The 17,926-nt window shown below is 34.4% G+C and overlaps 1 protein-coding gene across 5 annotated transcripts in view; it reads left to right on the top strand.

The window, feature by feature from the left end:
* Ca-alpha1D (Ca[2+]-channel protein alpha[[1]] subunit D) overlaps positions 1-17,926 on the top strand; it is a 1,588,055-nt gene that overhangs the window by 929,844 nt on the left and 640,285 nt on the right. For 3 of the 5 annotated variants that reach the window (XM_083117525.1, XM_083117528.1, XM_083117524.1), the window contains exon 29: positions 15,970-15,990. The exons of the other annotated variants lie outside the window; for them this stretch is intronic. In XM_083117525.1, coding sequence (XP_082973651.1) covers positions 15,970-15,990 — 21 coding nt within the window. The remainder of the gene's footprint in view (positions 1-15,969; positions 15,991-17,926) is intronic. 5 annotated transcript variants of the gene reach the window in all.

Below are 17,926 nucleotides of genomic sequence, written 5' to 3'. Positions count from 1 at the left end.
ACATATTATTTGCAGAAGGGAACCACGCACTCCAGATATAGTGGATGATGGCCGTTTCAGCTTCATTTGCAGGTCCCTGTGTAGGTAGCATCTAGAAGCAGCTATTTCTCCTTCAGATACAACGCTAAATTTTTAGGAAATTGGTGTATTTTCATTTACCTTGTGGAATTACTTGCAAATATTTTATAATAATTAATACCAGTAATATTTAAGAGGGCATAAAACAAAGTTAGAAAGCAGCGTCAAGAGTTCTTAGGAACATTACATGTGGGATAGTGGGATATATCTGATCAACACTGCCCAAGGTCCTGATCATATTTGGATGTTATTAATGTCCTTGTATTCTCGTAAATCCTGTCGTCATAATGCATTCTAGAAAGTAATACCATGATCTTTCCTCTTTCAAGAATAAAAACAAAACAACCAGTGTTTTTTTTGTGTGTGTGTGTGAAGCAAAAAATGCTACCCTTCACTTTTCTTGATTTAAATTGAATTAGCTCGGGATAAACTTCTGTTCTGTTGTTTTGTATTGTACCAACAAGTCTTATGATCTTTCAAAATTTTGCTGACCATGCGTACGTTTGTCCATTGTGACGTTTCTTACAGTATCATAAATTGGAGACACCATTGGAGATACAAGCTTTCTGGTGAATTACTAAGTTGGAATATTCCATCAGGTTAATTACTAACATATATTTCAAGATTTATGGTTTTTAAAAACTCTAGATCCCACCAGAGCCAACATTTTAAAGCATTATTTCTCTAGTTTTCTGAGCATATAATAACAAAATTAGCAATAAGCTCTAAACTTTTCAAGTTTTCCATCTATTTCATTCCCCCCAAACAGTGTAATGCAATATACAAGGTTCGCATATAAAAAAACAGAACTGTTTTTTTAGGAAAGAAAACAAGTAATTACTTTCAAATGAATTTATTACCTTCAAAATAATTACCAGGAGGCAATACATTTTGATCAGCTTTTGTACAGGTCTTGGAAGCACTGTTGATAGTTATTGACAGTAAGTGTTCGCAAAATACGAGAACATTTATTTATTTATTTAGCAAAAGATCCTTAACAGAACCAAAAGTTCCAATTACAAAGGATCATATTAAAAACATTTATAATAAAGATTAAATATACATTTTAAAAATTACAAAAATACAAAACTACAGAATTACAATATTACAAAATACAAAGCAAAAGATAAAAAAAAGATAAAAGGATAAGAATGGCAGTAGGTATGTTACACAACGTAACAGAACAAAATGCAAACCCAATATAGTACAATCACAACAGAGTACTGCTAAATACTTTCAGATACAAACATATTATACATCGCGGGTCCCGGGTTCGAATCCTGGCTTGCGCATGGACGTTTGTGCTGTCTATTCATCAATTTCATCATATCATCACGCATCCCCATCTTCGCAAATTAGCCAAAAAGTGGCACAAGATGCCAAGTAAAATTAATCAAATAAAAAAAAATATACATCGCACAATAGTCGATGTACACTAAGATTAATTACACAATTTGTGATAAAAATAATATATTTCAAATACAGCTTCAATCAAATTTACTGTGAATTTAAATGATTAGGCATGTATTTTTATTATTGAACTATATGTTGTAAGAGGAAGCGCGAAGTCTACTTTAATTTCCTTTTGAACAAGGTTGTTATAATTTGTGCATAGTCCTATAACAACTGAAGATTTATGTATATTGTTTCTCGATTTATCAATAAAAAGAAGGAAGCAAACACCTAAAATTTATTGGCTTAACATTAAGTTTAAAATATTGCAACATTTCAGGCGAATCAATTAAGTAATTCATAATCTTATAAAGTATAAAATATTGAGCTATTAATCTTCTAAATTTCAAAGGTGGCACCTGAAATTCTACAAGGAAAAAAATATAAGAAATTCTATTTAATACTGTTGAACGATTATACTTTTAAAATACAAATATCGTAAAAATTTAAACTGAATTCGTTCAATATTATCTGAATGTACTTGATAAAATGGATCCCAAATTTCACTTAAGTATTCAAGCCTTGCACGAACGATTGCATTATATAGGTTCATTAAAACCTGCGTATTCTTAAAATCTTTAGTTGACCTAATTATACATCCAAGACGTTTATATGAATCCGAGCAGATGTAAGAATAATGATGTTTATAGTTTAAATTCTTATCCAATATTAATCCTAAATCATTCATTACATCTACGCGTGTAAGTACCCTTCCATTAAGAATATAATTAGGTAGTACGGCTTTTGTTTTATATGTAAATGTTAATGTTGAGCATTTACTAATATTAAAATATAATTTATTCTGAACGCTCCATTGATAACAAGCATCTATATCTTTTTGTAATAAGATAGCATCTTCTGGAAGTATAATGCCTTTAAAAATCTTTAAATGTTCCGCATACAATAAGCAGCGTGAAAACTTTATAACAGATGGAAGATCATTTATATATATAACGCAAAAAGAAGCGGACCAAGATTTGATCCCTGAGGGACACCTGAATATGCTGTATATACTGTCGATGTAGCATAGTTATAAACCACTTTGTATTTTCTGTTTTTCAAATAAGAGATAATTATTTTTAATAAAACATCAGATAAACCAAATGAAGAAAGTTTATTTATTAATAACGTATGATCAATCTTATCAAACGCCTTTATAAAATTAGTGTATATAATGTCTACCTGAATGTTTTCTTTAAAAGAATCTGAAATATATTGAGCGAAATACATTAAATTAGTGATAGTGGATCTTTTTGGATAAAAACCATGTTGAACATCAGAGATATAAGGCTGAACATGAAATAAAATTTTACTATACAGGATCTGTTCAAATATCTTCGCTGGGGTTGAGATTAACGCAATATGTGTATAATTTTCAATGTTATTAATATTTTCTTTTTTAAAAACAGGCGTAATTTTACTAATTTTCCATTGATCAGGAAAGGTTTGTGTCGATAAAATTAGATTATAGATAAAACATAGTGAGAGTCGAAGAGGGTCGGCACAACCTTTATAAATTTACGATGGTATTTCATCTGGACCACTTGATTTCTTAGATTTCAGTTTTTTTCAATGCTTTCATATAATCCCTTGAAGTTATAGTATTTATATTTAAACAGTGAGAAACACCCAAAGTTTCGCCTGTAGGAATATCATATGTTGGAGTTACCTTAGCATAAACACTGCTAAAGAACCTTGCAAATCCATCTGCAATATCCTGATTAGACGTTAGTGTAGCCTGTTGATATGTCATAGTAGACGGTTTTAATTGAGGTTGCTTCTTACTTTTTTCTTACTTTTGATGTATTGCCAAAATTGTTTAGAATCATTTTGAATTTCATTTTGCACATTGTTTACATAGTGTTTTGTAGGCTAAGTTTATTAACTTCTTAGATTCTCTTCGTAACTGAATAAACCATTCATTACGATAATTAGAAATATGTCTTTTACGCCTATGAAATTTCTTGCATTTCAATATTCTTATTATTTCAACATTAAACCAACAAGGATACGAGTTTGTTTTATGAATTATTTTCTTTGGCACATGTTTATTAAGTATATTGTAAAAGGTCAGATAAAACTTATCAACTGCATTATTTGGGTGTTTACATTGAAGCAATTCCTCCCAACTACCACCAGCAAGATCCTGATGCAACTTCAAAAAATTAACTTGCTTAAAGTTAAAATCCATAGCTGAATACAATTTATTTCGAGAGCACTTTAAATTAAAAGGTAAATTAAATATAAGAGGAGTGTGGTGTCCGTCAAATGGTAGGAGCGGAAACGTACTTTTTAAAACATTAATACGGTCTTTACCATTGGTTAACACTAGATCCAAAGTTTTATTGTTAATATTTTTATGCCATTGATACTACTTAAATCCAATCAATTCATAAAATCATCAAGTGCATTTGCGATATTCCCACACCGCGTAAGATCAATATGTGAATCCAATATTGTTGGGATATTAAAATCTCCAATAATAAATATATTACCATTAAAAGAGGTTTCTAACAAAGAGGTTTAAATATTTATCCAATTTAGTATCAGGAGGAATATACAATGATATAAATAACTAACTTTTGACGTCACAACTTATACGCAAGAATACAATTTCTATACAATCAACTGACATCTCAATACATTTTACACAAATAGTTTCCCTGATGGCGACCAACACACCTCCCCTTCTACTTTTTGTTCGAACTTGTCTAAATATCTGATACCTATTGTCTAATAGTTCTGAATTTTTAACATGACTTGTGAGCCAAGACAATGATGTCATAATCAGTTGCTAAGACACCCAAGTGCAACTCAGTTAATTTGGTATTCATGCCCTTTACATTTTGATAATAGCATAATAAGTTATTGTTCTCCATTGGCGGCATTGCTAATTAGGGCATGCATATCATCCACACTGTTTAAAAAGGGAAACCTGGGGGTCATTAGGGGTCTTTCTAAGCTTAATAGTCCCCGTCATGTCAATCCAAACATAAGCAAAGTTCTTATCTCTCTTTACTTTCCTGGCTTCATTAAATATTTGTTTACAACGTTTTGTTAAATTTTGGTTAACATAAATCAAACTACCACTACTATAACCCAAATCACAATTCCGTAATGTCTTCTTAGTTTTCTTTTTTCGCAACAAATTATCTCTATCTACGCGTTTAACAAGTTTCGCGATGATTCCTGGTGGTTGTTGAGATGAGAAAGACTTCAGTCTGTGACAGCAGCTGATCATGTTCGTGTCTATTTGATAATCCAATGCTCGACCAACATCCTTCACTATTTGCATTGTATTCTCATTAGCCTGACAAGGAATACCATGAAGTTCCAATGTGTCCCTTCGTTCATACTGATCTAATTCATCAATATGCAATTCCAAAGATTGTACTTGCTTTCGCAATTTTAAGTTCTCACACTTTGTATTGTCAATTGTATCATAACACTTTTGCAAATATTCTCCTTGACTCTTCAAATGCTTAGTATTCTCATCTAGTTTTTCATGAGCAAGATTCAACGATTTTCCCAGATCTTCTTCAATCGTTTTTTGAGATAGCTTTAATGTTTCTTTTTCTTTCTGAATTGCTAACAATAAATAATATACTTCCTGTATAGTTGGACAATCATTTGACAACGAAACCGTTTCAGTTGTTAAAGTTGATCTTCGAGCTTTATCACACCGTTTGCAGCGCCATATTTGGTTAGAATCATGTAAGAATTCGATATCCTTTTCAGTAAAGTCAACGCATGCTCCATGGAAAACACCAGCACAAGATCCACACTTCACTTTTAAATTTTGATCTTGCCGAGTAATTAGCTTAGAACATTTCTCACAAAGTTCCATGTTTTTACTAATATCCACACACACTACTACCAAGAAAACAATAAATACAAGTTCAGATTAATGTCTGTTAATAATTGACGATAATTGAAAATAATTTAATTTAATTTAATTTAATTTAATCTTTGCCCTTTCATAGCTTGGGAAAAAGGAAACAAATCAGCAGACGATAAGTCCGTAGAATATGGAGGGTGATTGATCACTGTCACTGAATGCTTAGCAAGGTATTGTTGTACAGACAATGCGGTAAGAGGCCGAGCATTATCGTGTAACAGAAACCATTGACCAGAATCACAGAGGTCCTTCCCAACCCGCTTTACTCTTTTCTGAGACGACCAACAACTTCCTTGTAATACCACTGATTGATTGCTTGGTTTCGAGGAACAAATTCATGGTCTATCACCTCTCACCAGTGCACAAACTTTCTCCACATTGTCGTCATTCCTTGACCTTGAAGGGCGTCCTGATCTTGGTTCATCCTCGAGACTTTCACGTCCACCTTTGAAACGATTGTACCAGTCATACACCTGGGTTCTTGATAATGCTGCATCACCATACACTGCCCGTATCATCTTTAACGTTTTGGTAAAAGATTTACCCAATTTGTAACAAAATCTTATGCTGTAACGTTGTTCCATCTCGGTGCGCGTATTTTGTACGCCACCTGCACACGACCTGCATCTGACGCACGCTTGTCCCGATACCGACTGCCTGTTTAGATATAGCTCTTTGAAGTGTTGCCAGAATTTGGCACTTTTTTTTTATTATTAATTTTTTATATAGTTCGGTTTCTTTATGGGCGAACCTTGTACATTTTCCAACAAAAGTTTGAAACAGGTCTGTCTATGCTTGGTGCCAGCATTTTAGATCTATCTATTTCTGCTCATATATATTTGTTGTCATACCGAATATACTATACTCAGTTAAATTATCTTAATGCGTGGTTAGACTTTCTCACCTAATTTACCTCTCTAGATGTAACTACTGTGGGTGAGTTATAAAGTTTTGTGATAAAGGAAAAATAAGATATCAATTATTTCTATAATAAGAAAAACAGAAATTGCAGAGAAGTACATGATGATGTGTCCTTAGATTAATTTTTGGACTATAAGTATTGAATATCAAGTTGTGCATCAACGAATTTCAGGTAACGTTGTAATCATTAGTGCATTAACGTTGCGAGAATTTATTCTATCCAAGATACTACCAATATTATTTTTTTTCTAACAAATTATAATAAATACGATATTATATATTCTGAATTTAGAAAACAAAAATGAAATAATTTTTTTCTGTACATTCTCTAGCATAATTTTCATACTTGTTTTACATGCAAAATTCCAAGTTGTTGTATTATATTCCAATATAGCCCAACAGGTTTTGTACGTTTGATTTGCAGGCAACCATCGTATACTAAAGTACATTGACTGCTTTGTTGTTCTTTTGACTCTGTATTTGTCATAATCATCACAATTTTAAAATCGTATTCTCTCCATTGTGTCAACACTAAAGATAATTAAAAGCATTCTAAGGGAGCTCTTGGCTTCACTTTTACGCACGGAAGACGCCTTTGAGATATTGCTGGATAGTTTTTTTGTATTTCTATGCGATGATGTTTTCTTCCACTTTGTGGTGTCTTCCTTACTTTCGAAATAGATCTCATTTGTACTTCTAGCATCTTCTAAATCAGCATCCCCTTGAGAATTTGTATTATTTTCATTAACATTTTCATTGTCTGTCTAGAAATCACTTTCCGTTTGTTCTTCTCCAGATTCGTGTAAGTCGTCTGGTAGGGTCCTCTTCCCCTCTCCATCATCTAATAACACACAACAAAGTAAAATGTGATGAGAAACATTTGTAAGGTTGTAACGTTGGATATTTCCGTACGTGAAATCAGCGTCGTAAGTAGTCTGGTACTGTGTTTGACACCCCAACAGAGAATAAATAGTGAATACATCACTGTATGATTGCAACTGAACTACCATCGTCCACGATACGTCCTAGGAAGATACACAAGCGGAGGAAATTCAGCATTTTCCAAATTGGTAAGAAATAAAGGAAAATCAGGGTGGACCATTTAAGTTGATATTTCGAAATGTCTCACAAAGAAAGAGTTCTCGACAAAAAAAATCAAATTAATGTTATTTGACTTCGTAGGATAGAGCGAATTTCATTATGTATGAATTAGCAGGGGGATATTTTCAAGGTCATTTCAAGGTCAATCAATTTTAAATGGAAACCTATTTTTCTCATTCTTCTTAATAAAAGTAAACAACTTTTCCGGAAACCATTTTTCCATTCAGAGTGTATATTTACAGATATTTGGCAAGTAAAAGTGATAACAGAAATTCATACTATTTCATTAGCTTCAAAATGTTTATTCTTAATACGAAACAAATTAAGTTTGCAAAATTATCAACGTTGTGCACAAGTGATTATTACAAATTTTCAACTTTTAGTAGAACGTGATTTGTCTAACAAATAAATTATTGTACTAAAAAGAATAGTCCAGGGGCATATGTCAATATTTCTATAGTCCGTGGGTTTTTGAATGAAGGGCATATATGACTACCAGTAATACGTTGCTAGTGTGGTACACAATCATGTACTACCAGGTGTTTTACCCGCAATTGTGGCATATGGCCACGTCATAAATCCAAGATGCTATCGCTTCATGCATTAACTAAGAAAATCCATCATATCTCCTTTAATAGTGGTTTTGGAAAAAATAATATAGATACATATTATGTTCAGAATTCAAAGGTAAAGGTAAAGTCCTCCCCTGTGCATAGCACCACGCCATGAAGGCGTATAGGGGGTGTGGGGGTAACGCCCCACACTTTCTTGATCCGGTCGTGAGTGGGGGTGAAGTGATCAGCATCACGCCCCTGACCGCCTTTACCCCCCAGGGTTTCCCCCAGGTACCCATGCTATTCGACGCTGGGTGGGCGCCGGGGCCGCTTCCATCGTTAGAAAAGTTCCCGGATTTGAACCGGCCGGGAATCGAACCCGGGACCTTTAGCATGGTAATCAGACGCGTTACCGACTGAGCTACCAAGGCCAACCAGAATTCAAAAAATAACATAATGTATTCTTGCAGTTTGTTTTTAATATCTCGCACTGTTGTGGAGATATATCCCCTGAAACTATTTCGTGCCGTTTCCTGCAAGGATTATATGCATATTTTACACTTTACTTGACATTTTAGCATATAAAGGGGGAAAATTACTGCCTGTGATATTTTGCTGATGCCTAATATTGCGGCATATAGCCTGTATGACATCATACATCTAAGATGCCTGCCTCTGCAGACAGTAACAGACATAAACGACCATATCTCCTTAAGTCCTTTAGGAGTGATTTTGACCATTTTTAAGTTTGTTGGGTTTTTACACGAAGGGAAGACATGTGCATAGAGGATGCTTTCATTTGGAGGCATGCAATCATGTTTTACAATTACGTCCGAAATCCAAGATGGCCGCCTTGTAAGTTCTGCACATGATATACTATCCATATCCTGATTTTGAGTGCGATTACCAGATTTTTCAAGATGTATTTGCTGTTAATTACTAAAAAGTGACAAATATTATTATGATTTTTATAACTACAGTAATGTCCAAACGTTAAGCATAACTAAGGTATGAGAAAGTGTTTTATTAATAGTGACAGAACTGCATAAAACATAATGAAAATTAATGAAAGCTTTATATGATATACAATAGACTACAATACATGAAATTAACAATATTTTTTTAGTTCAAAGACACACATGCAAAAAATAAGAAAATAGAAGATACTTCCTTGACGAAAAATGAGGCTTATAAGGGTAAAGTTACCCCTAATCGCTACACAACCTAGCATGCTATTTAGAAGGTGATTCAGGAGTTCTACAGGCAGCTGGTTCCATTTCCCATCAAGAGGAGTTTGGAGCTCTGGAAATGTCTTTGGTAGAGGATCGCGAGTTAACTCGTCTATTTAAGACACTACAGGTTTTATGCCTGGGGACTTTGGTGGCCAGTCCATGCGGTGGACTTATTCACCTTCAAGAAAGTCATCCACCAATTTGGTTCGATGCGCATGTATTATGATCTTTGCAACCTTGAAGTTGAAGTCTAATCCGACTGCGCCTCTGAAAAGTAGCACAAGTTGTTGGAGTTCCTCGTTTCTGTGGTCTGGGCGGTAAGAGTACCTCCAGGAGAGACGTACAGCTCCGTACGTCCATTGAGCACGATGTCTTCCCATACCAGTATTCTATCTCGACCAAACTGATCCCTTTCTGATCGTGATCGAGGTTCTCTCCAGATGAATGTGCGACGGGAATCATTTTGCAAACTGAATCTGAACTGATCTGTGAAACAGCACGTTACTCCGATCGTTCAGGTTCATTTCGATGATACTGACTCCACTGTAAGCGGGCCCTTCTGTGCACTGGATCAAGCAGGACACACTTCTGGACATCTGGTATAGAGACCAGCTGTCCTGGGTCTCCGGTACACAGTTTGACGAGAGAAATTCTAACCCCCGAGGTGACTGCAAGCTTTGAGGACAGTTGTTTGTAGGCATCGTCCTATCGTCGTGCAGTTAAAGTCAGATATCGGCCATGTTGTGGCGTTGCTACTCGTTGAAAACCTTGTTATGGCCTACCATCAACATCCACTGTGTCTTGAAACCGTCGTCAAAGCCTGGAAATGACTGTGGGACAATTAATACTCCTGTTACTTCAGTCTGTGTTTGACCTGCTTCCAGACGTCCGATGATTCTTCGTTGACGTCTTTGTGCCATGTTCTTACTGTACATTGCACACTTTACCAAGAGATTGTCCTCCGATCACAATGAGCGTTCGATACAGAATGAGGCACTCTTGTTCTGATATGTTGTGTTGTGTTTACCTTTCAATCACGGGTCAATTTGACACTAGCAGTACTGTTGCCTATGCGCGTAAGGTGAGTTACACTCCTTGATGATTATTTATGGTGATCGTGCAGATCTGCCCCTTCCATTTTTTTACCTTTTGGACACTACCGTATTATGGTAAAGGAGTAATGACATCCTAATTCAACATTCTCGGAAGCTCTAGGCAGTGTCAATATGACAGAAATGATCTTCTTCTCATCCTCATTTTCTCTTTTCCCATCAACAGCCTATTGGGATGGGTAGATTTGGATGATACTTTTCTGCTTTTATTTAACTCCAATACTTGGAAATAACTCCTTCTGATAGAAAGTGTGAGGGAACTTTGGTTCGAGCAAGACGTGAGTCTTGAACATCCCTTTTCGCGAACAGATACTATCGTAATTTGGTGAAATATTTGATTTGGTGTCAGGCAAATTCCTGTCATCTTAATAATCCTGTCATCATATTTGGGGTGTAAGAGACACCCAAATATGAACCTCACTTCCACGAAGTACACAATGGACTGCATTTTGCAGATTAAGATTGCTCTGACGTCTAGGCCTTCCCGATGGCACAGTGGTATCATCGTCGCCTTGAAATCAAGGGGTGCCGAGTTCCTTACCCGGTGAAGGCACATATAGCGGTTCAGATACCACTTTAAACTGTAGGTCAAGTCCCAATTAGCCTTACTGTGTATAAAATGGACTTAAATAAAACACCAACTCTATTAATTAATCAATGCTCTCGCGTCTGGACCCATGGGACTTGAGTTGTGAGCTGCCCATATGTGTTTGTGATTGTCCGTTCATCTATTTCATCTTATAATTCATTTTCATCTTTGAAATTAGCCAAAAGTAGCAGAAATGAGAAGTAAAATAAATCAATTCATTCTTTCGTTCTGTCATCTTGTTCATGGAATCCAGGAGAATCCAGATTTGCAAGAGATTCAAACACATCATCTTCTGCGCCATCAAATGCGTTCAACAACCGCTTTTTTGCCTTCTTTGAAAGTACAAACACAAACTAGGATACCATTAATAGATAGTGTGAACGCTGCTGCCATAGTGACCCTCACACCTTTCACCAGAAGGAGATACTTCCCAGTATTGGAGTGAAATAAAAGCAGAAAAGAAACATCCAAATCTCCCCAGCCCAATAGGCTGTTGAATGGAGAAAGAAGAAAATGAGGATGACAAGAAGATCATTCTTGTCCTATTCACGCTACTTAGAACTTCAGAGAAGATTACAGTTGATATGAGGTTGCGGAAAGAGGAAATGTTCATTCATATGCCGGGATCAGTCCCTGGGACATACTGAACTGTATCTTTGTAGTGCAGATGAAGAAATGTGTGAAAACAATGACTTACAGGACAGAACCTCAGATCAGAGTAACGAGGAAATTGAATAATGTGAATGTATTTATGACATGATATTTCAAAATTATGATTACAACCACTCTCAATCTTGATAACAGATGAGCTGCTTACATTTCAAAATACAATGCGGAATTCACGGGCGATGTTATTACTCCTTTACTGTAATATTTATAATACTAGTAATGATAATGATAATTATAATAATTCATATTTTCAACTTGTTATTTATTAACAGAAAATGCCTCTTCAAATATCTGATAAACGAACTCTAAATCAGGTTATGGATAGTATTTCATGAGCAGAACCTCCAAGGCGGCCATCTTGGATTTGGAAAGTCATGTATGGTCTCTGACACATTTTCCAGCAAAACCCCTGTGGTAATACAAGTACATGATTACATGCCTCCAAATGAAAGCATTCTCCATACACATGTCTTCCCTTCGTGTAAAAGCCCAACAAACTTACAAATGGCCAAATTACTCCTAAAGGAGTATTTAAGTTGATCTTCCTAGTGGTTCAAATCTGGTGACATGGCGTCATGAATCAATCACATGTACTAATTCAAGTAGCCCCTCTCCAAGTATTGTCGTAGTTCTTTTGGTCACCTGTATGCACGTCCTCTGTGTTTGTTAAAATGTTTAAAAAACTTTGGAGTGAACGGTGTTTATGCCAACTTGTTGCTCACACAGGCTTACTGGGACTGGACCTAGAGTTTAAAGTGGGATCCGATTAACCGTGCAATGGGCCTCCACCGGCTACCAAAGCCGGGACCCTTTGCTTACAGGGCGACATGTTAAGCCGCTACACTATCATCCTCGTTGTAATGTATAGTTGCAATCGAAAATTCCGAAAAGAGAAAGGAATTAAATATTCCTTTATCTTTTGTGAATTGTCGATGCTAATTAAACATTATGAATTTCTGTTTTCAATTTTTACTTGTCAAATATCTGTGAAACTACGTGTTCAATAGAAATTTTTTTCTTCAAAAGTTGTTTACTTTGTAAGTGAAACAAAATATTAAACATAAAATTCGTTTCCATTCAAAAGAAAATTTAGTGGCCTTCGAATGGCCTTAAAAATGTTCCCCTAATAAATGTCCCCCTTCAAGTCAAATAACTTTTATTTCAAACATTTACTTCGAAAATGTTTCCTTTGTAAGATATATTGAATTATCAACTTAAATCGTCCACCCTGTATAGAAACTCCACCATACTAATGCAGTGGTAATTCAGTTCCAGGGTGTTCTTAAAAGAAAGTATGTCATACGGATACTTAATACAAACAGTCATTACGCTAAGACTTTCCAATATGCTTTCCAATTCGATTCTCGAATAAATGAAGCGTAGATTTCGATGTAAGTAAATTTTAGATAGTTTCCACGAAAACTTCTCCAACGAATTATCTCTACAGCAAGATTTTGTACTACAAATTACCGTCTTGATCATATTTTGACTTACATTCATTTTTAGGATATGCCTATTGGCGTGACGCTCTGTAATTTATTCAGAATATTTCATCTCGGTGGGTGTGAGCACAGTTTAGAGAGGGTTTAAAGGCGAATGAGACGCGATAATGAACATAAATTACATCTGTGTGAAATTTTTAGGAGAGTGAGGGTAATACGAATAAATCACTGTTTCACTAGGAAACCATGTCACTGAGTTCGTATATTATTAATTCAAATTCCGTGTAATCATTGTGATTTAAAGAAAAGGGTAAAGCAACACAAAATAAGCAAAATAAAATACAATGCTGGCGTGTGCATGTGTGTGTGTGTGTGTGTGTGTGTGTGTGTGTGTGTGTGTGTGTGTGTGTGTGTGTTTGTTTGTTTCGATCACGTGCCATGACATACCAAAGAATTTGCAATCGTGGATATCGTGTGTTGAAAGAAATTTTTGTTTTGGTTTCTTTCTGTAACCTAACATCTCACTGGAACCAACATTTGAAAGTATATAGGAGTGGTTAATTTAAAGATTTCATTTCTAATCTTATACTAAAACTATTACATATCGAAACTACTTACTTACCTTAATTTTTACAATATTGATAGGACCGAAGATAAATGTAAATAGAACATTGAAAATAAATGGGAGACTAAACTCAATGATTCCGAAATGTTTGGTAATACTAAATGGTTAGTAGTTGAATTGCAATGTAGTGTAATTTACAGAAAATCTTATGTTCATAATGACATATAAACCTTTGTGTTTTCAACTTGGAACTTGACTTTATAAACATTACACTGAAGCAACATCATGTAGCACGACACATTGCAAATGTGTTTCGTCCGGAATGCACTTGTTAATTTAACATCGGCACGAATATCCGATGTTCTATGAGTGATTCCTTGTCTTTTCATCGATCGAAGAAAAACATTTGCAGTTGAGTACACACATATAAAATGTCACCCAGCGGATAGGAAACATGTGAATCAGCCATATCAATAAGCAGTTTACCAAGAAAACAAGTAGCCTACTCGTACAATAATTATAACAAACACAGAAAATATTCTGCATAGTCGAAGCCTGCGGGTTTACGTAAGTTGTCAACACTGGCATATCTAGTCCAGATTAATCTACCTGTACATAAATTGCATTGGTTATTTTCAAAACTTCTGTTTGTTTCCGTCACAGACTAGTCCGATATGATCAAATCGGGTTCAATCATACACAAAATGAGAAAGTTCTGTATTTCTTTTTCTTTCCGCTATTTTACGTCTTTTTCCTACCTTTGATTTATCTTAATGAGAATGAGTTAGGATTAGATTAAATTAATTTGAGAGCTCTTTCCAACGCATGGCTAGAACTCGAAACCGAAACTAGATGGTGAGTCTACCACTCAACGCGCTTGGCCAGCGAGGAATACAAGGAAGAACTAAACAATCTACACACTAGATTGATGCGAATCAGAAGGGTTGGTAATAAGCTAATTATTAGCAATGTGTTTCTGGTTTCCCCAATGTCTAAGTGCTAATGCTCTCACCCTACAATCAAGGGCACATTGCTGATGGACTCGAATAGTCACGATTAGCCTACACGAGCATAAGAGGGATTGAAGAGAGAAACGTTTTTATGTTGAATAGGTTATTTGGAATAAAATTTCTCCTCTCGAAAATTATTTATTTATTAATTTCGTATCTTGCACGACACCTTATATTTTTACCAATTTCTGTAAATTGATTGCCTAATGCATTCTGTTGTGAAAGAGGCAGTGGCGTCACCAGTTTTTCTTGCACTCGATGAAAATATATTGATTGGAAAATAGTATTGTGAAAGGTTGTAAACAACATGTGTATGCTGCTCGCATATCAGTTAGAAAGGTGGTATTTTTGTTATCCTGATAAGTTTCCCGTCTTTATCCTTTTAATTTGGTGAGCAGAAAGGTGATATGATAAGATTTAATAAGGACTCTATTCATATACGTTATTAATCCATACCACCTTATCCATTTAATGGTTTATTTTTATATATTTGACATTATATATAGCCGACTGCTGTTCATACTCGAAATACCTTCGATGCAACGTGTACACAATTCTCCTGCCAGAACTTGTAACTGGCTATTTTCCCAAACCATGTTAGTTATATTGTTGACCTCATTCAGAGGACACAATATAAACAAACACGTTTCTTTGCATTGATCATATGTCTCAATGTATTATTAAACTGTTAATTCAATTCAATCACAATTACAAAAATGTTCAGTATTACTTTTATGTATAATACACTATATATAAAAGCGATATTTGTATAACGTACAAGTAAATTTTAGTGTTTTAATTGTAAATAGCAAGTTAAATAATCATGTAAGATTATATAATCCTGTTAGTTATATTGTAAAAGGTTTCTGAATTTTATAATATATGTGTATTAAAATTAATGTGTATATCCTATTTAGGTGTTTTAGAGATGATCTCCTTTCTCTGAAAGGATTGGTTTTGTTTTCTTTCTAGTTACAACAGTTACAACTGTGGCGATAAGTTTTTTTTTTTTGTATAACTGAATGGCAATGAAAACACCAAACATCATCTGTATGAAATTTGAAATTGTAATGTGGATAAAGCTGCATTAGAAATCCCATAAAAATAATCAATAGTTACTGAAAGAAATTGAAAGAAATTATGACGATATAATTTCTAGTATCAGTATTCTCTGTGTTGCAAATTGTACGTTTGAATTTTTTAAAAAACACATCAACTTTTCGAAACTGTAAAATTGACTAAAAGTTAATTATATTTTCCAGAGAAAAGATGATGCAACTACATGGAATATTATACTTTTCCTTGGGTACTAACTAACTTTTTTTTTTCATGTCTCGTCAATCCAGACCCCTACAAGGTTAATTAAGGTTTGTGGCCAATAATTAAACTTTAACTTTTGATGTTGTGAAGCAATGTAACCTAACTCTCATAATATATAAAATTACAATTACTATATTTTCTTTACCTACTTAGTACTTTTGTAGTATTTTTCCTAAATGGATTATATATCCTTTAATCGATAAGGTAAGTTTATTCTATTACATGTATTCTTTAAAAATGTTTTTCACAGCTTAAAAAAATACTCCAAAAGAAATATTACATTCTTGCAATTGTTTGTGTGTGCCCTGCATTTACTTTTTCTATATTTGTAAGCAATGTGAATATACTTAAACGGTGCATTATAGGAACATGTCACAAAATATCTTGAGTTCATCAAGATACACAACTATATTTTCGTTAATTGCTGTATTGTAAAAATGTTAATAATTAAAAAAAATTGTCTTGTCTTAATTTGCTTCACTACACATAACTTGTCTTACCCAGGGAAATTCCCAATGAGTCAAATAAGTATTCACTATAATTTAGTGTTTGAAATACATTCTGAAGACGGTTCCGGGTTTGATACCTGGAGGCACATTGATCAGTGGTTCGGAGCCCACTTTGAATCATACGCCCTGTCACAATTAGCCTATCTGGGTATAAAGTGAACTTAAAATGACAATTCAAACAAATAAACATTCTGAACAGAGTTTGCAATTGTTATATTTATCTTTCAAAATTATTTCTGTAAGTTTTCCTAATCAAGCAGCGAATTTAAATAACGTGAAATAACATTGAATCTCACTTTAATATTTTACAAACATGACCAATACATATGATCATAAATTAATTTAAAATTAGCACACATGAGTCTGAGAACCATGGAGTTTAATGGAAATGTTTACCTTTTCACATGATAACGGAAATACAAGAAGGGATATTCTGCTTTGTCTCAATGTGTACACGGTTCCATTCTCTGAGGAGATATATTGGATAGTGGTTAAAGTTGTACTACATTTAAAACGTTGATTAGTAAATATTAGCATGAATAGAAATCTAAAGGTTTCGATGAGGTGAATATGTTATGTTACGAATCAAAATAAAATGTCGGTAAGATGATTCCATGATGGAGGATATCTACAATATTACAGAAAAATGGAAATGGGGACTAGTATAAAGAGAAATATATAAAGATACAAATTATTCTGTGTATGATTACATCGGAAATATTGTAGAGAGAAACCAAGATGTTAGATCGAATGACTCGAAGGTGGCAAACAACTGAGAGAGAGAATATATAAGATGTCGGGATGAGTGATTCTAAGGTGGCTGACAACGATAATGTTTTAAGTGGTACGTTCAGCGCAATAAATTATGAATTAATGTAAGACGGCGTTCGAGAATTCCAAGATGGCGATTATCAATATTATTACAGGAGAATTAAGATGGCGATTAGTGTAAATCCAAGATGTTAATCAAACATTACATTAAGAATTAATTTCTGGATAATTCGAAAACGGAGGCAGTGGCAATGTTTAGGACAAAGATATATCGGGTCGAGTAATTCATAGTTGGTGGATAACGATATAATTATATGCGATATTGTTTAGCATATTAAGTTAGGAATTAAAGTAAAATGGCGAATATCGATGATATTATACAGAGAAACCAAGAAGATATTGAACTGGCTTAATTCAAGGTGGTGGGTAACGATTATGCATGATCTACCATTTAGCGAAAGGAGTTATGAATCAATATAAGATGGTTTACTGGACAATTGCAATATGTCGGCAACGATAATATTACAGTGGAAAACCAAGATATCGGACGGAGTGAATCCAAGATGGCGGGCTGCGATGATATTATATCTTGAGAAATGATGCGCATGAAATTATGAATGAATGAATCTAATATGGCCGATATTGATAGTATAATGGAGAGAAACAACGATGTCAAACTGAGTGAACCAAAGGTAGTGGAGAA

Source organism: Lepisma saccharinum, chromosome 2 (assembly GCF_977018435.1).
Source record: "Lepisma saccharinum chromosome 2, izLepSacc3.1, whole genome shotgun sequence".
Classification (NCBI taxonomy): Eukaryota; Metazoa; Arthropoda; class Insecta; order Zygentoma; family Lepismatidae; genus Lepisma; species Lepisma saccharinum.
The sequence above is the reverse complement of the archived record's forward strand: the minus strand, read 5'-3'. Positions and strand labels throughout refer to the sequence as shown.